The 25,380-nt window shown below is 47.4% G+C and overlaps 2 protein-coding genes across 2 annotated transcripts; one reads left to right on the plus strand and one right to left on the minus strand.

Moving 5' to 3' along the window:
• The first annotated feature begins 13,137 nt into the window (after window positions 1-13,137).
• On the plus strand, window positions 13,138-14,304 carry LOC120677976 (disease resistance protein RPM1-like). Its single transcript, XM_039959152.1, has one exon. It carries the CDS (start codon window positions 13,138-13,140, stop codon window positions 14,302-14,304), a length of 1,167 nt encoding a protein of 388 aa, XP_039815086.1.
• Window positions 14,305-23,288: 8,984 nt separating this feature from the next.
• Window positions 23,289-24,529, minus strand: LOC120680074 (WRKY transcription factor WRKY51-like). Its single transcript, XM_039961718.1, has one exon. The coding sequence runs from the start codon at window positions 24,332-24,334 to the stop codon at window positions 23,468-23,470; it is 867 nt and encodes a 288-aa protein (XP_039817652.1). The 5' UTR covers window positions 24,335-24,529; the 3' UTR covers window positions 23,289-23,467.
• Window positions 24,530-25,380: the final 851 nt, after the last annotated feature.

Consider the following 25,380-nt stretch of genomic DNA (forward strand, 5'->3'; position numbering starts at 1 on the left):
TGTGCCTTCATCCATCTTGGCCCACGCTCCACCTTCAAAGACTCGCATCCCGGTCCCGGTCTTCGGGGGGAAGCCTTCGCTCCAGGGGCTTCGCTCGTGGGTCTCAGTCCCGGCTCCGTTCCCGGGCCCGCTCCTCGGAAGCAGGTCTTCGGGCATCGTGCCTTCGTTGTCTAGTCCAAGGTGGCTCCCCCAACACGACTTCCCCAAGCCAGACAGAAGCATCTGAGCGCTGGGGAGGCGGACCGGACTCCTGTCCCCGGCGCGCCCTGATCGACCACCGGCGACGAAGTACCCTGTCGACTCATCCTTATCCCGATTCAGCTACATACCCCCTTTTGATTATGTTGTCATTTACCCTCCTCAGCATAACGAACTATCCGCAGTTTGTACATGCTCGTTCGATTTCAAGTTTTTGAAACCTGTTTTCCAAACTGTTGTTTTTTCCCTACTGTTGAGTCTCAGAGTGATGCCAGACCCCGAGCACGCCGCGGGTTAGACCTCACTTGGGGGTTACCAGGAATGCATCCATATGTGTGAAAACACCTTTATCCACATTGTCCCCCTCTTGTGCATCAAGGGTGAGCGGTGGCGGTCGCAAAAGCACGAAAACTAAGTAAAACTGTACGGACTGCAAAGAACCTACGCCCCAGAGGCTACGGCACCTAGCTCACCAGCATAATCAGGAAAGGCGGGCCTGCGATGATCTTTTACCAAAAAAACATCACACAAAGTCATTCCGTTGTCACGGCAGAGTCAAACGATCAAACTTTACAGAAACCAAGTTCATAAAACGTTCACTGGGCACGACGACCCCAAAAGTTGTCCCACGAGTGTTTGAAATAATTTCTGTTGGGGAGGACTTCCTCCTCCATACTTGCAGCAAGATCCTGGGCGGAAGGAGCGGCGGCTTCCTCGATCTCCATAAACTCCTCTTCGGAATAACCCGGGTAGAAGCCTCGGCCGAGCGTCTGCAGGTTGGCGTTCTCGTAGTGAGAACACAGGATAGTGAAGGTGCGATGTACCCCAAGGTACAATGGGTCTCGCACCTGCACCGCAAGCGAGCTCGTCCCCTGGTCCGATGTGACGCCAAGATCGCTGAGCACCGTATCGACGGCCACCCGGAGGGCGTCGTGCTCCTCGTCTTCGGCGGCGAATTGCCGCTGCTCCTGCTCTAGCGCATACTCCAGGTCCCGCAACCTTGTGGCCTCCTGCCGATGCCTACCCTCAATGACTGTGCAAGATGCCAGGCGCGAGATAGAGTAACCTGGCGGATTAAGGGAAAAAGCGGGAGAAGGCGAGGCTCACCAGTGATCATCCGCTGGAGCTCGAGGGTGTCGCGGAGGTACGCATTGATCTCGTTCGGCTGGATTTGCACCCTTTTCAGGAGATCGACGCACGACATCTCCGCACTTTGACGGAGTTGCCGGTCAGTGGAAGCTTCACCGGCTGCCTCGTCGTGCTCTTGCTGGAGTCAGGCCACCTGGTCGTCCCGCTCCTAGTGCAGATTGTCCAGCTCCGGGCGGAGGTCGTCCAATGACTCTTGGAGCCGATCCCGCTTGCGGTGTAGATGGCTGATGGACACCGCATCCATATTGGCTTGCGTTCAAGCAGGGTCCAGCTCCCGACGAGTGGTGGGGAGCTCATCGCTCACTGCAGCGAGTCGTCGTGCTCCGTCGGTGCGGGAGCGTTCATACCGCTCCCAGGTGGACCATAGCATGGCCATCGTCCCCGGCAATGCGGCCATCATCCCCGATAGCGCCTAGAACTGGTCGTCCTCTATGTCCTGGGGGAGATTGGACGAGTCGGGCCTCCGGGGGGAGAAGACGACCATCGCTCGGGTCTCCTCGACGACGAAGGCTCCTGAAGACGCAATATCCGAGAGCACCGCCGGGGAGACGTCGGCCGCCACCAACAAAGAGGCGCGAGCACCGCGCTCGCCCTCTGCGGGGTCGGAGTCCGAGGCCTCACCACCGGTGGGGAGTGGTGCCAAGTTAGCCACGGCAGCCTCATCCGCAACAATGGTATCAGCATCCCCGGCGAGCTGGGCCTCGCACGCCGGCGGCTCCAGTGAACCCCCCCCCCCCCCCAACCGCCGTTCACCTGCTCAACCGCTAGCCTTCGCGTCCAGATGTGTGGCACGACCGCAAGCCGGCGGTCAATCACTTTCGCATCTTTGGCTGCCTCACATTCGTCAAGGAGCTTGGCCACGTCGGCCAGCTTGACGACAGGAGCGAACCAGGGGGCTTCATCAGCTACGCGGACAGCGTGAAGGCCTACCGCATCCTCGACCATGTGATACAATGTGTGCGCATCGCACGTGATGTTGTGTTCGATGAGGGTCGAGGTTGGGCATGGGACAACATGGTGGATGACAGCTCGACTTCGAAGATCAGCGACTTCGTCATTGAGTACGCTCACTTCGACGAAGCTAGGGGAGTAGGTAGCTCTCCTTCACCGATCATGTCTGCCCCAACTCCGGTGCCCCGTACGCCTACGTCAGCGCCCAGTACGCCTACGTCAGTGCCCGGTACATCGATGTCGGCGCCCAGTACGCCTACCCCAATGTCCACTCCTCCAAGCTCAGCATCGCCAGCACTGCACGGTGGAGTTTGCCGCTCCGCTTTCCAACGACGAGGACCACATCAATGCATACCACAATGGCGAGCCTCTGCGGCATTGCATTGTGGAGGACATACTTAGTGAGCAGCTGGTACCTGGACTTGTACTGCACGACTTGGAGGCGGAGCTGCACTTGACGCACAATGACGGCAAGCCCCACTCCATCGCTGAGGCGGAGGAACACGCAGCATGGCATGGCGTGCCTCGATGTAGCTGGAGATGGATGCCGTCAAGAGGAACCGGATCTGGGATCTGGCTAATCTCCCAGTCGGTCACTGCGCGATCACCCTCAAATGGGTGCTTAGGCTGAAGAAAGACGAAGCTAGTGCGGCTGTCAAGCACAAGGCCTGATTGGTTGCACACGGGTTCGTGCAGCAGGAGGGGGTCGACTTCGACGATGCTTTCGTGCCCATTGCGCGGATGGAGTCCTTGTGTCTCCTCGTCGCACTGGCAGCCCAGGAGGGCTGGCGCGTCCACCACATGAACATCAAGTCTGCCTTTTCTCAACGATGACTTGAAGGAGGAGATCTACGTCCACCAGCCGCCAGGATTCGTCATCCCCGGAAAGGAGGGAAAGGTCCTTCCCTTGCGCAAGGCCCTCTACAGCCTATGGCAGGCACCCTGAGCTTGGGAAGCCATGCTGGACACTACCGTGAAGACCATGGGGTTCGTGCAAAGCCCGCACGAAGCCTCCGTCTACCGGTGGGGCAAGGATGGCTATGCCCTGCTGCTGGGCTCACCAAATGCAACCCCTCTATCATGCTGATGGAGGAGAGGCTGAAGCTGAGCCGCGATAGCACCACGGAGGAGGTTGACGCCACGGAGTACCAACGCCCTGTGGGGAGCCTTCGCTACTCCGCTGCCGGACTTAGCGTTCGCTATCGGCTACGTTAGTCGGTTATGCAGCGATTGATGACGGAGCATCTACAAGTCGTTAAGAGGATCATCCGCTACGTCACGAGAACCCTCGACTACGGCCTGCACTACTCGAGGTTTCCTGGCATAGAACACTTTATCGGCTACAGTGACAGCGACCACACCGGCGACATTGATATGAGCAAGAGTACGAGCGTGATGATGTTCTTCCTCTGCAAGTGTCTTGTCAGCTGGCAGTCGGTCAAGCAACAGGTAGTGGCTCTATCAAGTTGTGAGGCAGAGTACATTGCAGCTACTTCCGCTTGGACGCAGGCGATCTGGCTAGCTCAACTGCTTGGTAATCTCCTTGGCAGAGATGCTGAAGAAGTGGAGCTCCTGGTGGACAGCAAGTCCACTCTGGCTCTGACAAAGAACCTTTTCTTCCATGAGCAAAGCAAGCACATCATGGTGAAGTATTTATAAAGTGGCTGCTTGGAGGATGGGAGTGTCAAGGCCAACTACATCAGTACACAAATCTCTTTGGAGAGTCAAGTTTCAGGGGCTGCGGTTCAGGATTGGGGTGATCATGATTGGGATCACTATGTGAGACTTAGGGGGAGAATCTTAGATAAGTACACTTGCACATCCATGTATCTATCTATATTGCTAGATAGGGCTAGGTATAGCCTTGCCCCGGGTGATCTTGACCATCGATAGGATCACGTGGAGGATTTTTTTTTACCTCCCGTGGCCGCCTGGGTAGGACTGGGATAAAGAGGTGTCTTCGCTATATGTATATGTATATGTATAACTGCCCTTTGATCCTTTGTTAATGAAATTGATCCATTTGGGCCAACAAGGAGTTCTTAGTTTCTCACTCCATTAGCCTACATTTCGACATAAAATGTTCTCATCGTTCCCTCAAAAAGAAATTGTGATATCCACTGGCAGGTACATCAAGGATGAACTACAAACAATTGGAGCATTCCTTGGCGACGGACACATTGAGGATATTCAAGAGGAGAACCCAAAATATCGAATGGTTAAACCTTGGGCGGAGCAAGTGAAAGATTTAGCATATGACATGGAAGACTGCCTCGAGGAACACATCATTGTCCTCACCCACAGATCTAGTTGGTCACAGAGGATACTCAATTACAGATCAGCTCTCCACCATTTTGCTGGCAGGTTAAGTGATCTTAGGTCCAGGATTGTAGAGGTGAGCGAAAGAAATAGGCGGTATCATCTTGTCCCTCCCTACGAATCCGCCTCAAGTAATTTGACTATTACAGTGGTACTGGGCCATGTGCGTTCTCCCTTGTTGAAAGGCACGACTGAAAATGATTCCTCTGGTGACATGAAAAAGAAGAAAGAGGTGGCTTTGTTGTTCGAAGCCCCGACAAAAGAATATACATCAACCCAAGAAACCAGCACAGAAGAAGAAGCTCCCAAGGTTGTTGCAATAGCTGGCATGTCTGGATCAGGCACTACTCTTGCTCGTGAGATATATGATAAGAGCAAAAGACATTTTCATGATTGTCATGCATGGATCGAATTGCCACCATTTGTGGACGTCAAAAGGGTGTTTAAGACTATGATTTTGCAACTCCCTCTTGATCCACCAACCCAAGCTGGATATTTTAGTGAAGAAGAGGAGCTAGCCAATCACATTCAGGGTCAGCTAAAAGGAAAACGGTTCCTGATTGTTTTTGATGGTTTGTGGAGATCGCATGCGTGGATTCGCATCAAAAGGGCACTGCCTCGTATTAGCATAGCTGGAAGCCGGATTATTGTGACAACAGAGATCCTTCATCTTGCAAGGAATAAGATAGGATCAGGTACTCTTTTTCACAGCGTCCCACTACTATCCGAGTTGAAATCATTTGAGTATCTGAAAAAATCAGTTCTTGAATCAAAAAAAGCAAAATTGAGCCCTGAGGACAGAGAGGACTTGAAGATCTGGGCCCAGACATCCTTATTAATAAATTAGATAAACCACCAGAACCACCATTTGACACCATTGCAAAAGTAGTGAAAAAATGTGGGGGCCTAAACTTAGCTATAGAAACCTTTGCAGATTTACTTGCATCAAAACCCCCACATCAATGGGGAAAACTATGTGAAGATCTTCCTTCATTGCTCTACAATGACCCAAGACTAGACAGAATAAAGAGAGTGATGACTCAGAGCTACAAATGCCTACCACCTTATCTTAAGCCATGCTTCTTATACCTTAGTGTTTTTCCAGAGGACTCAAACATCCATGTGGAAACTGTACTGCACCGATGGGTGGCACAAGGCCTCGTGAGGGAGATGACAGGGATGAGTTCCAGGGCTGTTGCAGAAGGGTATCTATCGGAGCTCTTGGATCGGAATTTGATCAAGGCATCCAGATTAAAAAGGAACAGGTCATGTAAAACATGCTGGATCCATCCTATGATGAGAGATATCCTGGTCATGACTGTTAGAATTAGCCAGGCTTAAACATTAGAGGCTAATAACCCAAGATCTGAACATAACCTAGTTCATGACAAATCAATCTAATGCGGAATAAATTGGTAAACATTATACCAGCGTTAGCAGTTGCAGCAGCCATTTACGCCTGATCCGTAGAGGAAGTAGGCGTTCTTGTCGGTGTAGAAGATGCTGCGGCGAATCGGCGTCCTCCGGGCGCCAACGGGAGTGCTTGGCCTTCCAAACCCCTCCAGTGCCTTTAGCGATCAGACTAGCGGTGGCTAGGGTTTTAGATTGAGATGAATGGGTGATTAAGGTGCTAACTACGACCTTATATTTATAGGCACTGTGGGGCTGGGGGCCAGCCTCTGGAAACGGGCCTAATGGGCCTGCTGATCACAGCCCATTAGGGTTTTATCATCAGGTTTCCTTAATCACGTTTAGATGGTTTAAACGCTTCCTTAATAGTGAAGATCACAATATCTTAACTGAAATATTTATTTCCAACATTCTCCCACTTGATCGAACGGTTAAGGCTAATGTTCGTATCATACTAATGTTCACCCTTAGTAGTAACAGAAAGTACCGGACCAATGCGTCGTCAGTAGCTTGATACACTACTGGGACCCCATTACCCACAGTCTCACTGAAACACCTCGGTAGAACGCTTATTCGTTAGTTGGGAGTCATAATGGCCCTAAACCAGGACCTAAAGACTATCCACCAAACCCATATTAGTAACGTGCTGCTTAAACACGTTCGGTGGTAAGCCTTTAGTGAGCGGATCCGCTAACATAGAATTAGTTCTTATGTGCTCAATCTTAATGGTTCGATCCTGGCATCTTTCTTTCACAACACGATATTTAAGGTCAATGTGTTTGGAAGCACCACTTTACTTGTTGTTACTCGAAAAGAATACTGCAGACTGATTATCGCAGTATAACATTATAGGTTCCGTAATGCTGTCAATTACCTTAAGGCCCGGAATAAAATTCTTAAGCCAAACAGCCTGTCCAGTTGCTTCATAGCATGCCACAAACTCAGCTTGCATCGTCGACGCTGCAACTAAACTTTGCTTAGAGCTTTTCCATGATATAGCTCCACCAGCTAACATGTAGATATATCCTGATGTAGATTTCCTACTATTCACACATCCAGCAAAGTCAGCATCAGTATAACCCACAACTTCAAGGTTATCTGATCTTCTGTATGTGAGCATGAAGTCTTTAGTGCCTTGGCAGTAACGTAATGCCTTCTTGACACCAACCCAGTGGACCTTTCCGGGATTTTTCTGATATCTTCCAAACATTCCGGTAGCAAATGCCAAGTCAGGACGCGTACAGACTTGTGCATACATCAGGCTTCCGACAGCTGAAGCATAAGGTATGTCCTTCATCTCATCTGATTCCAATTGGTTCTTAGGACATTGGGCTTCACTAAACTTATCGCCCTTCGCTAATGGAACAGGTGTGGCCTTACTCTTATCCATATTAAATCTCTTAAGCATTTTCTCAATATATGTCTTTTGAGACAATCCTAGTACTCCTTTGGTCCTATCTCGGTGTATTTCAATGCCCAGAACATAAGAGGCTTCACCAAGATCTTTCATATCAAAATTGGATGAAAGAAATCCTTTGTCTCATGCAGCATACGCTTATCACTGCTCGCTAATAGGATATCATCCACATAAAGCACTAGAATTATAAATTTACCACCCTTTATCTTAGTGTAGATACAATTATCCACATCATTCTCCTTAAATCCGAATTTCTTAATCACTTGATCGAATTTAAGGTTCCACTGTCTTGACGCTTGCTTAAGCCCGTAAATGGATTTCTTAAGCCCGTAAATGGATTTCTTAAGTCTGCATCCTAAATGTTCCTTGCCCTTCACAACAAAACCTTCCGGTTGTGCCATGAAGATGGTCTCATCCAAGTCACCATTAAGGAACACAGTTTTGACATCCATCTGATGTAGCTCTAAGTCATAATGAGCCACTAGCGCCATAACGATTCTGAATGAATCTTTCTTAGACACAGGGGAGAAGGTTTCATTATAATCAACCCCTTCCTTTTGTGTAAAACCTTTGGCTACAAGCCTTGCTTTGAATCGTTCGACATTCTCTTTAGAATCACGTTTAGTCTTGTAGACCCATTTACAGCCTACTGGTTTGACTCCATTAGGAATATCTACCAGATCCCAAACATCATTGGAACTCATGGACTTAAGCTCTTCTTCCATGGCCTCAACCCATTTGGCAGAGTTCTCACATGATACTGCCTCTCTAAATGAGTTAGGATCATCAGCTTTCCCAATATCATACATGTCTTCACTTAAGTATGTTTCACAATCAGGGAAAACTGTCTGTTTCCTAGCCCGCTGTGATCTTCTTAATGGTTCAACAGGCTGAGGTGCTGGTTGAGGTGCAGTCTGAGGCACCTCGACAGGGTTCTCAACTTCAGCATTAGGCACTATTTGCTCAGCTTGTTGTTCGCTCGCAGGATCAGGAGTTACTTCAACAGGCGGAGCAGCGCTAGTACTCTGAACAGGAGGCGTAATCTGAACAGATGGTGTACTCTGAACGGAAGGAACGAACAGCGGCACTAACTGAGGTGTTACTATTTCTTGAATCACCGGGATGGGAAGCTCAGCCCATATTTCTTCAAGATTTATTTCCCTCCTCGGAAAGCTCCCACTGATTCCTGCATCCTCTAGGAATATAGCCTGCCTGGTCTCAACGAACTTAGTGAAACGATCAGGACAGTAGAATCGGTATCCCTTAGACTTATCAGGGTATCCGATGAAATAGCAGCTCACCATCTTATCATCTAATTTCTTTTGCTGTGGATTAAATAACTTAGCTTCGGCTGGACAGCCCCACACACGCAAATAATTAAGCGATGGTTTCTTCCCAAACCACAACTCATAAGGTGTTTTTGGCACGGATTTGGAAGGAACACGATTAAGTATGTGCGCAGCTGTTTTTAATGCTTCCATCCACAGCTCCACAGATAAAGTAGAATAACTAAGCATGCTACGTACCATGTCCATTAGTGTACGATTACGACGCTCAGCAACTCCGTTTTGCTGTGGTTCGCCCGGCATACTGTACTGGGCCTTTATACCATTCTCTTCAAGATACTTAGCGAATGGTCCAGGTACTTGGCCGAATGGAGCATGTCTCCCATAATATTCACCACCTCGATCCGATCTCACTAATTTAATAGTGACATTATGCTGATTTTCCACTTCAGCCTTGAATATTTTGAATTTATCTAATGACTCGGATCGATCACGAATGGGGTAAATATAACCATAACGAGAGAAGTCATCTGTGAAAGTAATGAACGAGTCAAAACCATCAACAGACTTTACTGGGAACGGGCCACAAATATCAATATGAATTATTTCTAATAGGCCCGTACTCCGAGTAGCTCCTTTCTTAATTGTCTTAGCGAATTTCCCCTTAATACAATCAACACATTGTTGATCGAAGTCTGAGAGATCTAATGAATGGAGTATCTCTTCTCTTATGAGACGCTCAATTCTCCCCCTCGAAATGTGGCCCAAACGACAATGCCACAATTTCGAAGAAGTCTCATCATCACGCTTACGCTTATGCGATACATCATCCACATTCATTGCAGAATAAACTTTATCAAGAGAGAGCAAATAAAGATCGCCTTGCAAATGACCAAGGCCCACACTTAAATTATGAAATTTAATGTTGCACACTGAGTTGCCAAACTCACAAATATGTCCCGACTTATCTAAACGCGAAACAGAAATAAGGTTTCTCTTCAAACTGGGAACATAAAGAACATCATGCAAACTAAGGTTGAAGCCGCCTGGTAACTCCAAATTGAAGCTCCCAATGCCTTCAACCTTCACTTCATTGCCATCAGCCACTCTTAGACTTCGCTCCCCCTCTCTTATAGTTCGGATAGAACTGAATACCTGCAGTGAATTGGAAATGTGCACAGTGGCACCTGAGTCAATCCACCAAGTATTGGGAGAAAAATTCACTAAGAATGATTCATCAATAAAAGATACATAATCAGTAATTGTACCTTTGTTCTTAAGCCACTCCTTAAATCCATGGCAATCCTTCTGCTCATGTTTAGGTGACTTGCAGAACTTGCACAGCCTCTCATTAGAGGTCTTCTTATGTGACACGGCCTTGCTCTTATGGCCCTTAAACTTTCTCTTATGCTGCCTGCTGCTGCCAGACTCAGCCTGATGCTTAGGAGTGTTGCTCATGCTAACACGCCCAAAGCGCTCGCTGACCATGTTGACAGCATCCTTCATCCTCTCAGCTTTCTGCCTTTCTTCTTCATCAACACAGTAGCTAATGAGCTCAGCCATGCTCCAAGTCGCCTTCTGAGTGTTGTAGCTTATTTTGAAGGGACTATACTGTGCTGGCAGAGAAGTCATGATGAAGTGCACCAGAAAACCATCAGAGATAGCCATATCTAGTGTCTTCAGCTTATTTGCCATGTCACACATGCTCATAATGTGCTCCCTGATTCCACTTTGCCCATCATACTGTGAAGTCAGCATTTTCATGATCAGGGTGCTAGCATAAGTCTTGGAAGAACTCTTAAAGTTCTCCTCCACCTTGGCAAGGTATGCCTTGGCGCTCAGCTCATTACCATCCTGGTCCTTATCAGGAATAGCACCACAGATGGCCGGAGTGATCGTGTTCTTAATGATCATGTTGGCCATCCTGTCTGATCTCTCCCACTTCTCAATGGCAGTACGATCACCATTGGGATCAGTGGGCTCTGCTGGCTTGTCTTGACGTAAGGCAAGATCATACTCGCACACAGCAATGGCCACCTGAACATCTTTATACCAGCTGGGGTAGTTGGTGCCATTCAGGGGCTCAATGGACTTCAGGTAGCCCGTCACAGTGTTCACTGAAAATCATGAGAATAATAACTTAATTAAACTCACAATTAAGATGCGCATAAGAAGTATGAAATTAACCCTACGATGGTCTGATTAAAATCATACATAAATTTCAATTTGCATCACCGATGGGGAAAACAAACGAAATTTATCATTAAAACTCGTAATTAAATCAACGATGGTCAGAATTAATTACAAGTGCTCTAAATAAACTTCCCGATGGTTCCATTTAAATAGAGTGCATCTTAATTGCTTAAGGTGGATGAACATAATTTTCAGTGAATAAATGCAATTATAACATGATTAAAAGCATTTAAATAACTCATGGAAATTAATTAACATAATGCTGGTAATAAATAAGTGCAACAGAAATAATTAAAGCCTTTAAACATAACAGCAATTAAATTGAGCTAATATCATAAGAAACAGTAATAGAATAAGGCTTTAACATTAAATGGGCTAAAACTCATGAAAACAGCCCAAAATATCCCCATGCGCGCGGCCCAAACTGCGCATTTGGCCCATTTGGCCCATCCCGCGAAACCCTAATGCGGAACAATCTCAGCCGTTCGTTACGATCGGAGGGCCACGAACTAATCTGATGCTGTATAAAACAGTGGAGGCCGTGTGAACCCTAGTTTCCTCACTCCAGTCTCCACTTTCTCCTCAGACAACAGCCGCCGCTCGTCTCCAGTCCAGCGCCGCGCGCGCCAGCGTCAACCGCGCGGGGCCTTGGCCGTCGCAGCGCGTGCGTGCAGGCAGGCCCGCCTGACGCGCGCCTAACGCGTGGACGGTGCTGGCTGCCGCCGCTCGCACGCAGCAGGGAGCTGCGCCTGGGGCGCTCTGCGGCTCGGGCCGGCTGGCCGCCGCCTTGCGCCTGCAAGCCACCGCCTTGGGCCACGCGCGGGCCCGGCAGCGCGCCCACCCCGTCTGCGAGCGCCGGCCGCCGCCTGGGGCTCGGCACGCGGGCCGCACAGGCCACCGCCTGGCGCCCATGGTGTGCCACGCGCAGACCGCCCTGGAGCTGGCCGCTGTAGGCACGGCCGGCCGGCCGCCGCTTCGGTGCATGGACCCGCAGGCCGCCACTGCTCCCACATGCAGCGCCTGCCTCATGCGCACGCGAGCTGTCAGGGACAGCGCTTTCTGATGTGCCTTCTCATGTGCGCGTGATGCCCTTCCGGGTCCTTTCGCCGGGGTGCCATGCGACCGAGTCGCGCGGCTCCCCGTCGAGGGGCTCCGTTGGGGTGTCCTTCGCCGAGATCTAATGGCTCAGACACACCTCCAGGTAAAGACTCATCCGTTAGGGTTAGGGTTCATCATAAATTTGGGATTTTTCTCATGGGATCTGAAATTGGTATTTCCCCTCCTTCCAATTGCTTACTGATGCAATCTCTTTCATGGTTCTGAATCTAATTTGCGGAATTTAAACATGAACAGAGGCTTAATTTGGGGAAAAACTTAGTATCGAAACCCTAGATCCCTAATTGCATTATTAATCATCAATTGCCTCGGTTTAGTCATGAATTAGCATAAACATTAATGATTTGCATCTAATCCGAGACACTTAGCATTAACAGATCAAGATTAATCTTAAACTTGACCTAAACCGAATTAGATTAGATCTAATCTCGTGATCAGAAACTTAATTAACCATGATTTAGATCTAATCACGCATGATTAACACATAAAAGCCATTATGCAGAATCTAATTGCATCTTAAACCGACGAAAAACAGAGGCATAAACATACTCAAAAATTGACCGTGCATGACTAGGTTAAGATGGCTCTGATACCAATTGTTAGAATTAGCCAGGCTTAAACATTAGAGGCTAATAACCCAAGATCTGAACATAACCTAGTTCATGACAAATCAATCTAATGCGGAATAAATTGGTAAACATTATACCAGCGTTAGCAGTTGCAGCAGCCATTTACGCCTGATCCGTAGAGGAAGTAGGCGTTCTTGTCGGTGTAGAAGATGCTGCGGCGAATCGGCGTCCTCCGGGCGCCAACGGGAGTGCTTGGCCTTCCAAACCCCTCCAGTGCCTTTAGCGATCAGACTAGCGGTGGCTAGGGTTTTAGATTGAGATGAATGGGTGATTAAGGTGCTAACCACGACCTTATATTTATAGGCACTGTGGGGCTGGGGGCCAGCCTCTGGAAACGGGCCTAATGGGCCTGCTGATCACAGCCCATTAGGGTTTTATCATCAGGTTTCCTTAATCACGTTTAGATGGTTTAAACGCTTCCTTAATAGTGAAGATCACAATATCTTAACTGAAATATTTATTTCCAACAATGACTGCACAAGAAGAGAAGTTCTCAATTACAGTTGGTGAAGGTAGAAGTTCCATTATTGTTCCAGCAAAGAAGTTCCGTCACCTAGCACTAAACGGCCAGAGTGACAGGAAGTTAGATAAATGGGTGGACCTTTCAGGTATCAGGTCGCTGACAGTGTTTAAGAAACCATCTGAATGCATTGCTTCACTTATTTGCTCCTCCCAAATGAAGACACTGAGAATTTTAGATTTCTCAAAAGCTAGCCCCAGAATCACCCAGCAGGACATAAGACACATTGGTGAACTGTTCCATTTAAGGTACTTGAATCTTTACAAATCAAGCATTCGGGAGCTTCCTCCTTGGATCGGTATGTTACCATTCCTCCAATTTCTTAACTTGAAGAAGACGAAGATCACAAGCCTTCCTAGCGAGATCACTCAACTTGAGAGGCTACAGATTCTTCGTGCTAGCAGCTGCTCATGTAATCCATCGGAAGGTGTACTGATACCAAAGGGTATGGAGAACCTAGCAGACATAGAATGGCTGGATATAGTGGACGTTAATGGCAGCACCGACTCAGCAACCAAAGCTCTGTGGAAGCTAACTCGGTTGAAGCACCTAGGACTGACAGGCCTTACACAGAGGAACAGCGAAGAAGTCTCCGAAATCCTGACAAAGCTTTCCCCTTCACTGATGTACCTGTATCTTGGAGCACGTCGAAGGAATAATGGGACACTCGAGTATCTTCCCACGAAGATGGCATCGCTGCAGTTCCCACGCCTGGAAACCATAAAACTGGACGGTCATATCGGAAAGATGCCTGAATGGATTTCTCATTCGCTGACACTTTCCGTGGTAAAATTGTACAGGACCAATCTGCAGCAAGATGATGTAGATGGCCTGGACAGAATACGCAGCCTGACTACCCTTTCTCTCCTGGACAGTTCTTACATCGGCCAGCAGTTGTTTTTCTACGCAGGAAGCTTTGCAGCGCTCAAAAGGCTGGATCTTGTAGGATTACCCAATCTGCTGGTAGTGAAGTTCAGGGAGACAGCAATACGCCGGATTCGGCAACTGATCGTCAAGTCATGCACGTTGAGATTGTTCGTCAGAAAGGACCTACTAGAAAGACTCCGGGTTTTTCGTACTGATGATAGTGCTGTCAAAGTGGAAGAGACTGAGTAGAAAGAAGATTTGGTCTATCACAGTGAAGGTCCTGAACACCTCGCCGGGAGCCATTTCACGACGAACGAAGCAACTGAGTTGTGCAAGGTTAATTGATCAAATGCAAAATGTTGTTACATTATTAGTTTCTGCTGACTTATATATTTTTATTTTTGTTATTGTCTTTCATCATTTTGTAATATTGCGACTATGATTGGTCATGACTTTTAAATCTCTTTACACTGGATCATCAGATGAAAACATCCAACACCTAGAGAGCGTTGGACGTGACGGCCGGCAAAGCTAGCAGCATGCCTACAATCTACAACTACAATGCAAGCCCATCCCCTAATCCTCCATCGGACACTTCCCTGTCACCATTTTCGCTGCTGCATTAAACATTTTAACATGACGAAGGACCTTTATTTGTTCCAATTATTGAAAAATTTCTCATTACATACTGTAGCAGTCTTGCTCATAACGTACTTCTCCGGCAAACAGGCACGGAAACATGCATGGTCTCCGACATGACTCGGGGTCTGTTTAATTTAGATCACTTTGGATTTTGGATTTTGGGAGGGAATCTTTCAACATTTGAAGTATTAAATGTAGACTAATCACAAAACTAATTATAGATCTCGTCTGTAAACTACGAGACGAATCTAATGAGTCTAATCAATCCATCATTAGCACATGTTTACTGTAGTTTTACTGTAACAATTTAGTGTCTACTAATCACGACTTAATTATAGGCTCATTAGATTTATCTCGCGATTTACAGTCCATTTGTGTAATGCGATTTATTTTCGACTATATTTAGTACATCATACAGATGATTTACAAAAATTTTAGATTTAGGTGTTAAGATCCAAACAGGGCTCGGTGTTTGATCACACTCGATGAAAAACATGCAACATCTGGAGAGCAACAGAGCGTAGTGACGACGAAGGAAGGTCAGACGGTCAGCAGAGACGTTACCATTTTCGCTGCTGCCAGTTCCATCAATGGGCAAACGTACCCACGGCGGCAGCTGTCGCCGTCGACCGTCGTCGTCCTCAACTCCCAACTACCCCGGCCCGCCCCTGCGCATAGCCTCCGCGGTCAGTCCGCCGCCATTACTGCCGGCTGCCAAGGTCGGTCGCTGGCCTTCCAGTCTCCCACCATTAAAGCCTTGTTTGGTTAGGATTTCTAGAATGCATGTTTTTTTAAAAAAAATCGAATATAAAATTATTTAAGGGATGTGTATAATTTTTCGCGATGAATCTAATGACAGTAATTAATCGATGGTTGGTTATAGTGATGCTACAGTAACCATCATCTAATTACACAATCAAAGATCTCATTAGATTCTTTTGGGTTCCTAACGTAGAGATTCTGGAGTTGGTTTTATAAATTAAATTTATTTGATATCGTAATTAGCGGTCAAAATCTCCTAACACTTCCTAGCACGGAAAACCGAACAAGGCCAAAGCAAGACGCCGGAGATGAACCTACTCTTGGAACAGCGGCTGACCTGACCTGCCCTGCTGGGTCTCGTCGTCGTCGTCTCCATTCAATCATTCATTCAAGTCCTGCGGCAGGGCCGGATGATGGATCCATCTCCATCCACCACCTCCGCTGCTCAAAGCAGAAACAACTACTCTCCTGTTCGGTTGGGAGCTGGCACTGCATGCCAGGCGTGCAGTTGCATGCGCACGTCACGTACCCATAACCCATGCGGTCACCAATACAAGTTGACCACGGACGGCAACCATGCCTGCGGCCTCCATCGATGATGATGATGATGACGAGGACGAGGACGACGACGACGATGAAAGCATGGATGCCATGGGCTTTAACTTGTCCGCATCGGCCATGCGTGTGGTCACCTGCTAGTAGCAGTTCTCGTAGCTACAAATGTTATTTGTATGAGCGGATAACACGACCGTCTTGAAAAACACATTTTCACGAGCAGATCACCCCCTCACCTACCCTTGAAAATCGATTTACATGAGTAGACCACCCACTCCTCCGCTTCTAGAAAATACATTTCTAAGAGCAGGTTAGAAGGTGCCCCACCCCTAAAAATAGATTTGTAGGAGCAGACGACATGACGATTTTCTCTTACAAATCTATACTCTAAAAATTGAAACAATTGAAATTATTTTTCACCAAGATTAGATCCATACCTCTCACGAAGGTCCCATTTGCAAGACCATCAAAAGATTTGACGAAAGAGATGGAGTCATATTTTTTGATAGAAGGAAAATATTTCCACCCAAAACCTTAAACTTTTTTTTTACCAGAGCCTTCTACATACTCACCTGATGTACCCGCCGCATGGAACACCCTCACATGCACAGTTAAGGGAGAAAATTGATTCCTGCATATTTTTTTCCTTAGACACAAACTCAACTTTCCTTTGTGTGACCATAATTTGTGTCACTGTATGTTTGGAAGAAAAATGCCCGCACGTGCACAATTAAGGGATAAACTTGATCTCACATATTTCTTTCCTTACGCACAAAGTCGGCTTTCCTTTGCACATGCGAAACTCCACGGTATGTTTTGAAGGAATATACCCTCAAACGTAGCTTCTTTGGAAGTTTGATCACTTCCCATTCTCCCTGCCATAGTGCCATTATAGGAACGACACATGTCTCCTTGCCTCTGTTCTCCTGGACACCGTCACCCCTTGTTCACCACCGACCATTGTTCTGCTGGCCACCCTGCACCCATTGTTCTCCTGTCCACCGACGCCCCCATATTGTTTTGTCGCTGCTAGAGGTAACATTTAAGCCCATTCTTCCTTCCATTCGAATGGCGCGTGTTTCCCTGGTCGTCACTGCTGGTGTTCCCCTATTTTCCCTAGCGTCATATATTGCATGGTCGTCAGCACCAGCGCCCGTTTTCCTAGAGGTAACCGGCGCCCATTGTCTCTAGAACACACCATCGCCCCTGTCCCCATAGAAGCCGGCCCTAGAGGTGCGAGTTGAGTTGAGCTGGTCGTTGGTTGCAATGGTGCATAGAAATCCGTCGAATTGAATGGGATATTAAACCATTCTAGATGTTAAATCTGTATACCAGGAAAGAATAAAAGGATCCTTGCATTGATAAAAGGAGTCATATCAGAGTTAACATGCTCGATAAATTCCAATGTTAACTTGTATAGATAAAAGTTGGTTGATTCATATTAGTTTGGTATACTGGTGATGGTTTCCCAAACTCCTATATTTTGAAATAGGTTTGTATGTTTAGATCATTTTTCTTATGATATTTAGGGCTACAAAAGCAGTGGCAGCAATAGCGGAAGAGGTTGGAAGTGGCGTTGTGGAGGAAAAGGCGGCAAACAACGCACCAAAGAATGGTAGTCATAAAGTGCAGATTTTTGGTAATTTATTAAGGGATCAAGATTTTTTGTAAGCGCGTGGGACCTCTTGCTCTAATTTGGCTTTGTGCATAACAAGAAAAGAGTGACGATGGATATATATAAGTGTGCATTTAAATTTTGTGATGTTTGGAGGATTAATATATGTACGTGTACATTTAAACTTTTCGACATTTGAACCTTGCATACATTAACATTAAAATTCAAATTATTACATGGCCCAAATGTCAACAGAGAATATTTATGATTTCTACGTGCTTACAAATTTTGGTTAAAATATTGTGAATATAATATCAGAATGTTAGTTATTAGTGATGCATGAATTTTATAATGTTCTTTGGATTCTTTTTTACTAGAATTTTTGAAATCACGTGTGTTGATGCTCAAGATCTTTTTTTAGAAGGACTTGTCTAAAATTAAAAGTTAGAATAGTGCATTGTATTTTAGCCCTAAATCGATGCTTCCAAGTAAAGCTAGAAAAAAAGAAGAAACATGCAAGTTTTTTGTTACTAAATGATATTATTCTATGTAATGCTAAATTATTAGTTCTTGAATCTAAAATTCTTGTCACTAATTTTTAAAAAATATGTTCTTGTTGCATGCACACCTTTATTATAAATATAAATTATTATTTACAATATTTCTTATAATTGCAAAAAAGTTTATCATTAAATTTTTAGAACATGTGCCTAGGGCACGTGCGTCTCTACTAGTTGAATAAAAAACAAAAAAAATGAGCCCTCCCATACTGCTGCCCAGGGTACCTCTCCTGTCGCCGCCCATGGACCCCATGGGGATGCCCACCCCACCCCGCCGCCAAGGGTCACAGGATCGTTGTGGGAGAACAAACACATCTGATCAGATCCAGTCACCATCGATACAGGAAGCACAAAATCAGCAAATAAAATGATATCTAACTCTGAAATGTGCAAGGAGGAAAGGGGGAGAACAGCACAAATATTAACATTGCAAGAACAACAAGGAGGTGCACCCCCCGCCGCCGGACCCCAGCTCCACGAGCTTCCGCCTCCACCTCCCCATGCCGATGCCCTCATCTAAGCCGGCGATGGTGGCGAAGGAGAGTTGGTGAGGGTCTGCGCGAGGTCAAGGATGCCGAGCTTCTGTATCCGCTCCTTCTCCGAATATCCACGCAGTTCGCACCCTCTTGTAGTACGCTCCCGCCACCTCGAGCGGGGACACGGGCTACACAGAGCCTCCGCCTGGGTGTGGGATCCCTTCTCTCCCCCGCCACCCTACCTTCTCTTCCCTGTGGTGGGTACGGGGAGCAGAGTGGCGGCTCGGGGGCAGCAGCAACTGTGGTGGGGCTAGAACGACAGCACGACTCGCGGGTGGGGGATGGGTGGCGCGGCTCGTGGTGGCTGGCATGGACATCGTAGATCCACGAGGTTCGCTCGGCGTGATCGGCGGCATAGTGAGTGGGCGGCCAACGCGGCTCGCGACGGCCGACAGCGAGGGCGGGTGGGGCGGCGCTAGTCAGCCGGAGCAAGCGTGGTGGCGCTGGCAGTCGGCACAGGGAGGGAGAGGAGGGAACATATCAAGAGAGGAGGGGAGGGGATCAGAGGGAGAATGAAGGAAGCAAGCGGGTCATGTAGAGGCCATATGGACACACGATTAGCCGAGAGTGAGGGAGCGCAGATTGATGACGTGGCCACCATAGGATTGGGGAGCGAGCGGGTGGTCTGGGGCATTTTTAGGGACTGATGAAGGGGTGACCCACTTCTGAAAATGCTATTTGTAGAGGTTGTCACCCCCTCACCCGCCCTTGAAAATACATTTGTAGGGGTGGGTGAGCCTCCCCTCACCCCTACAAATGATTTTCTTTTTAATTCTGGCAACTTATTTAATTCAAAAGTAGTAGAAAAACACATAAAAATAGTGAGATTTGAACAATAAGCCTATTGTGACATGTAGAACTTTAAAAAATATGTAAACTATACTTTAGCATATATAATAGTTAAGAGTATGAAACCATAATGTATAAGTCACCGTACCCAACACTACTATCTCATAGTATAACTCAAGGCTCACTTTGTAGTTTCCACACTCATAATCACTCTATACACTGAAATATACTTTTAATGATTTTTTCTAGTAGTTCTATAAATCACAATAGCCTTATGGTAGAAATTTTACTTTTTTATGTGTTTTGCTATTTTTTGAATTAAATGAATTTCTAGAATAAATTTGAAAATCTTTTTCTAGAGCGGGCCACCTCTCACCCGCCTCTGAAAATGGGCGTCATTTTTAGGGGGCGGGTGAAGGGGTGATCCTTCCCTACAAATGATATTTTCATAAGTGGATCGGTTGCTATAGTAGCCCCGCTCACTTTGTAGGATCGAGTTATATTTTGACCAACTTCTCGAAAAAAATCAGGATGTTCCCACAAATCTTTATTATAGTAGTGGTGTGATCTCCATCCTCAAAAGCTCCCAAACATCTCGAAGCTAGGAAGGAGCTCTCAGGGTCAAACATAAACATGGTGGTCGATCGTGCCGCGAGCTGAGATTGCCCGCCGGCTAGGGTGGACTAGAATGTTTCTCGAGTGTTTGGCGTGCCAGAACCAGGGTTTTAAAATCCGACCGGTGACTGGTAATCGCCGGCCTCCGGTTTCGGTATACCGGTCCGGTTTGGCCGGTTACCGGTCGGAACCGGACAAATTCAAATTTAAATTCAAACTTTCCAGTGCAACCGGTTCGTACCGGTATACCGGCCGGTTTGACTGGTAACCGGTCAAATTCAATTTTTTTTCTTTTCTGGTTTAAATTCAAATGCCCGCAAAGTATACTAAATAAATGTTTGTATAACATATTTTAGTCTAAATGAACCCTCCAACCCTCTTTTGTACTACTTTTACATTGTATTTGTATACTTTTGTATGCACGTTTTTTTTGTTTAACTTCAAATCCCCGCAAACTATACTAAATGAACGAATTTTTGAGAAAATTTGACACCATTAGATTTGTCGCATCTTGAAGTATTTTTAGGAATTTTTTGAGAACTTTTCATTTTTTGAATTCAAATTTAAATTTTGAATTTGGACCGGTTTCATACCGGACCAAACCGGAACCGGTCCAGACCGGTTTGACCGGGACCGGTTACTGACGGTTTGGTGAACCCTGGCCAGAACTAGCTAGCTGCTTGCTGGTAGTCCTGGTGCTAACACGTGCATGTACGTAGCAGCTGTTTCAAATTGTGGCCGGCCAATTAAGGTTGACATTAGTTGGATTGCCTTGCTGCTTGTCTAAGGCCGTGTTTAGATCTTTACACTTAAAACATAAAATTTTTGTAAATCGCTTGCATGGTGTATTAAATATAGTCGAAAAATAAATCGCATTACAAAAATAGATTGTAAATTGCGAGATGAATCTAATGAGTCTAAGTAGGACGCGATTGCTACAGTAATGCTACAGTAAAAAATGCTCTAATGATCCTCTAATTAGGCTCGCTAGATTCGTCTCGTAGTTTACAGACGAGATTTGTAATCAGTTTTGTAATTAGTCAATATTTAATACTTCAAATATTAAAGATTTCTTTGCGAAAACACAAAAACGCAAAATGCAAAGTGAACTAAACACACAAAGCATGCATGCATTCTCGTCCACCGGATCGGCCGGAGGACTTTTGTAAACCGTTGACCGAGGGTACCAGCCTTCACCAGTCATCGCCTGCGTGCTGCTGCTTTGGCCCTCACGTGTGATGGCGCGACCGTTCAACAATTTGGATTGCTAGCCAGTCAGTCAGATTCTTAGGGAAAGAAAACGAATTCTGTCACGGTCCGTGTTTCATGATCTATGAGGCCGTGCAGGTGGAGCTAGTGCGTGGATGCACGCACCACGTTCATTCGTTCTCCTTTGGCGCCAGACCCAAAAGTCAAAAGTCCAATGCACTGCCACCAAGAGAAGCTTCGGTTCTTAAGGTGTGTTTAGTTGGTGAAAAAGTTTGGATTTTGGTACTGTAGCACATTTCGTTATTACTTAACAAATAATATTTAATCATGAACTAATTAGGTTTAAAAATTCATCTCGTGCTAATTAATTGGACTATGTAATTAATTATTTTTTTCAAATGTATTTAATGCTTTATGTATGTGTTTGAAGATTCAATGTAATAAGTATTGTGCAAATTTTTTTTGAAACTAAACAGGGCCAGCATGCAGGGAAGGGAAGAGTCGACCCACCAAAAAGTCCACCAGTTCTTGATCGGGAGATGATGCTTTGCTTGCACTTGGAGTAAACCGCCTTGGTGTTGAAAGCAAAAAGTCAGCGCCCCACTGATGGTTTGAAATTGTGGATCCAGTCATGTGCATGGAATTTTCCTCTATACTAGTACAGAGACATTCGTATGTTGATCCAAACCAATACCATACAAAAAAAAATATGCAACTTGTCGAACTTTGTTCTCCACCATGACAATGAAAACAAAAAAGAAAAACGGTGGAAAAGTGCGTTCGGCTTCACATGAAAGCGGCACGCATCATAGCATCTACCAGGTGCTTTGCCTTGTCATTCATTTCCAACAAGTGGTGAGTAATCAAATAGGACCATCTCTGTCTATATATAGAGCACGATAAGAATCTAGCACACAAGAGCGGAGCTAGAGAAAAATAGAGATGGTGTGGCACTTTATAGTATACGCGTAATATCGAATCTAATACAGTAAAAATCTAAAAGTGATAATAGATCGTGAATTTTTTGGGGGTTTGCCAACTCTTTGGTTGAGCTTCATTTTTAATTTTTACATGCCGATGAAATTAACACCACTTTTACAGTTGTACCTGCCGCCTGTAAGGCCTAATAGTCAACGGAGAGGAGAGGAGCACCGAGCGGGGCCGCCGCCCCCGCCAATGGCCGTGCCGCCGAACAAAGGCGAGAGCCCCGGTGCGCCACCCGACAGGTGGGCCCCGGCGTCGCTTCGGTTCCCACGCTCAGCGGAGGCCAACAGGGGTGTGTGGTGTGGGGTGCGGTCAACTCTTGAGCTGTTGGGCACCGGCACGTTGAATGCGAGCCGTACGATCCGGCGGCGACCCCACAACCCCCGACCCAAACGAAAGCGACCCCTCATCGCCCAACTGCTTTTGACCGGCTCCGCTCGTGGGCCCGGCATCAATCTTATTTGGTTCGCGCTATAATGGTAATGTGTTAGGAATAATAATAACTTTAATCACTAATTATGATTCAAATAAAATCAATTTATAAAACTAACTCCAGAACCCTGCGCTAGTTAATCATCAATTAATTACTTTCACTAGATTCGTCACGAAAAATTACATCTATTCCTAAAAAATTTTTACAAATAAATTTCATTTAATATTTCCTACATGCCAGATTTTTTTTTGATACATGCGTGATTCTTTTTTTGAAAAACGTAGTGCCCCATCTTCCTACTTGCGCGAAAGAGCTCGGCGAACCTGCCCATCCTTTCCTTCGCTCGGCTGCGAGCCTGCGACAGCGTCGACCACCTCAAAATCACCTCCAAAACTCATCGACCTGACTGCCTCAATCCTCTTCTTCCTCGCAAATTTTTATTTGCAGGCGTGCGATTTGATAATCTGCAGGAGTCGCTGACAAATGGACTTCAAATTCCGGCAAACAAAAATCCCAACTTTGGGATTGCCATGGAAAACTCCCGATTGGGGATGCAGTTGGAGAGGCTCTCTTTGATTTGATTGATGGTTTTCTTTACAAAGAAAGAAGAAGACAGCACGAGCGCGACCGTCTACCGCTAACCCAAAGAACAAATCGAACAAGCGTGCTAGAGCTACTGCTAGGACTAACGGTGATCCGGTCCGGTGATCCTTCACTGCGCGGCGCCGGCGGCGGCGTCGTGGCGGTGGTCGCCCTCGTAGGTGACGACGAGCGTGGCGGGGTCGTCGGCGGCGCGCTCCACGTGCTTCCGCGCGGGGCACCCCTTGGCGGTGCTGCACCGGTAGTAGCCGCGCGGGAACGGGGACCCCTTGATGGGCTTCTGCCCGTACTTGCGCCACGAGTACTCGTCGCCGGGGATGTCGGAGGACGACGGCGCGTGGGCCCCCGCGGCGGCGGGCACGCGCACCGTGCGGCAGGACAGCCCGTGCCGGCTCCGCTTCGGCTTCTTCGAGCAGTGGCACCGCGCGGCGCCGGGTTCGGCGTGGTGGTGGTGCGCGGCGGGGGCGGCGGCGGAGGCGGGGTGCTTGCGCTTTGGCAGGGGGGGCTTGCCGGAGGACACGGCCGCCAGGCTGCACCCCTTGGACACGCTGCCCTCGCCGCCCGCCGTCACGGACGACAGGAAGGACGTCGACGTCGCGGACGCCGCCGGCGCAGGGGGCGCCGGCTTGGTGAAGTCCAGCGTGAGGCTCGTCGTCCGCGGGGCAACCGCCGCCGGGGGCTGCGAGACGGGCGCCGGGCGAGGAGACTCGGGGGGCGTCGCGGGCGGCGCGGCCGGCGCGCGGCGGAAGCGGGCGTGGCCCGTGCGGTCGAGCAGGTTGATGACGCGGCGGAAGCGGGAGACCGCCTGGTCGGCGATCTGGCCCAGCGGCGGGGACTCGGCGCGCCCGGCGGCGCGCGGGGAGAGCGAGGACGCCAGCAGCTCCAGGCTGCGGAGCCCCGCCGCGGCGGCCTCCTGGAACGCGAGGTGCTCGTACGCGCCGCCGCCGCCGCTGCCGCAGGACATGAGGTCCACCGCCATGGCTTTGGCTGCGCCGCTGTCTCCCTGCCGGCGCTGAATCGGAGAGATATGCACGGAGCGACGGAAGCGAAACCTGGCTCCTTGCTTGCCGGCGCCGGTGGTGGTGGTGGTGGATTCTTGGCTTGTTGGGTTGCGAGCTTGGAACAGAGGTGGTGTGGGGTGTGTTTTATAGGTGGAAATGGGTGGGACTGGGGAGAGGGAGGAGGACCGAACCCAACCGAGGAGGTGCAAAGTCAATGCCTTGGTTCCCTCTAAGTTTTTTCTTCTTTTTCCTCTTTTCCACTCTCTATCTAGCAATAGAAAATTCTTTTCCACTCCCTCTCTAGCACTAGACAATTCTTTTTTTTAACTAAAGCACTAGACAATTCTGAGGTGCTGACTGCTGAGTCCTCGATCAGCCTTGGTTTTTTTCTCATGAGCCACCTTGGCTTTCTCACTTATTCTAGCAGGCATTTGAAGAATATCATTCATTTCCTCATATACTTATTCTAGTATGGTGTGCTTGTGAATTCTTTTCTGTATTAGACAAAGTTCCATGCTTTTTGGCGGGACTGAATAGCAAAGGGCTGTACAAGAAAATTACCACATGACTTGTCACATAAAAGAGTGCGTAACTCTTCCACTCCAGCTGAAATCAAATTTGACATAGAAGTTCAGTGCAGCTTTCTCGTTTCCTCTATTCGCCCAATAAATTGTATTCGGCTTCTAATTTGGTACAAATAAGTCCCTTTAAACTACCTTTGATGAGTGCCTTATGGATTTAAGTCTCTATAAGTCAAGTCTGTTTGGATCTCAACTGAGTTGAACGGACTTTAGGTGGGGTGACTCAAAATAAATCAGGGTAACCAACACAAAGGCCTTAGCTCCTTGTTGTAGGTTCTTCACTCGCCTCATCATATGCCGGTACTAGTTTTGAGTCAATATGGCAACAGGTACAGAATATCTGCAAATCCGCGGATACCGAATCCGTTGGGCGCGGATTTGGGTTTAGGTTTGTATCCGCGGGCGCGGGTACAACTTCAAACCCAATGAGTATTTTCTAACGG

Source organism: Panicum virgatum, chromosome 6N (assembly GCF_016808335.1).
Source record: "Panicum virgatum strain AP13 chromosome 6N, P.virgatum_v5, whole genome shotgun sequence".
NCBI classification, from domain to species: Eukaryota; Viridiplantae; Streptophyta; class Magnoliopsida; order Poales; family Poaceae; genus Panicum; species Panicum virgatum.

Bases quoted from the DNA above. Each gene is read 5' to 3' on its own strand.
- LOC120677976 (XM_039959152.1), top strand. From the start codon at position 13,138: ATGACTGCACAAGAAGAGAAGTTCTCAATTACAGTTGGTGAAGGTAGA.
- LOC120680074 (XM_039961718.1), bottom strand. From the start codon at position 24,334: ATGGCGGTGGACCTCATGTCCTGCGGCAGCGGCGGCGGCGGCGCGTAC.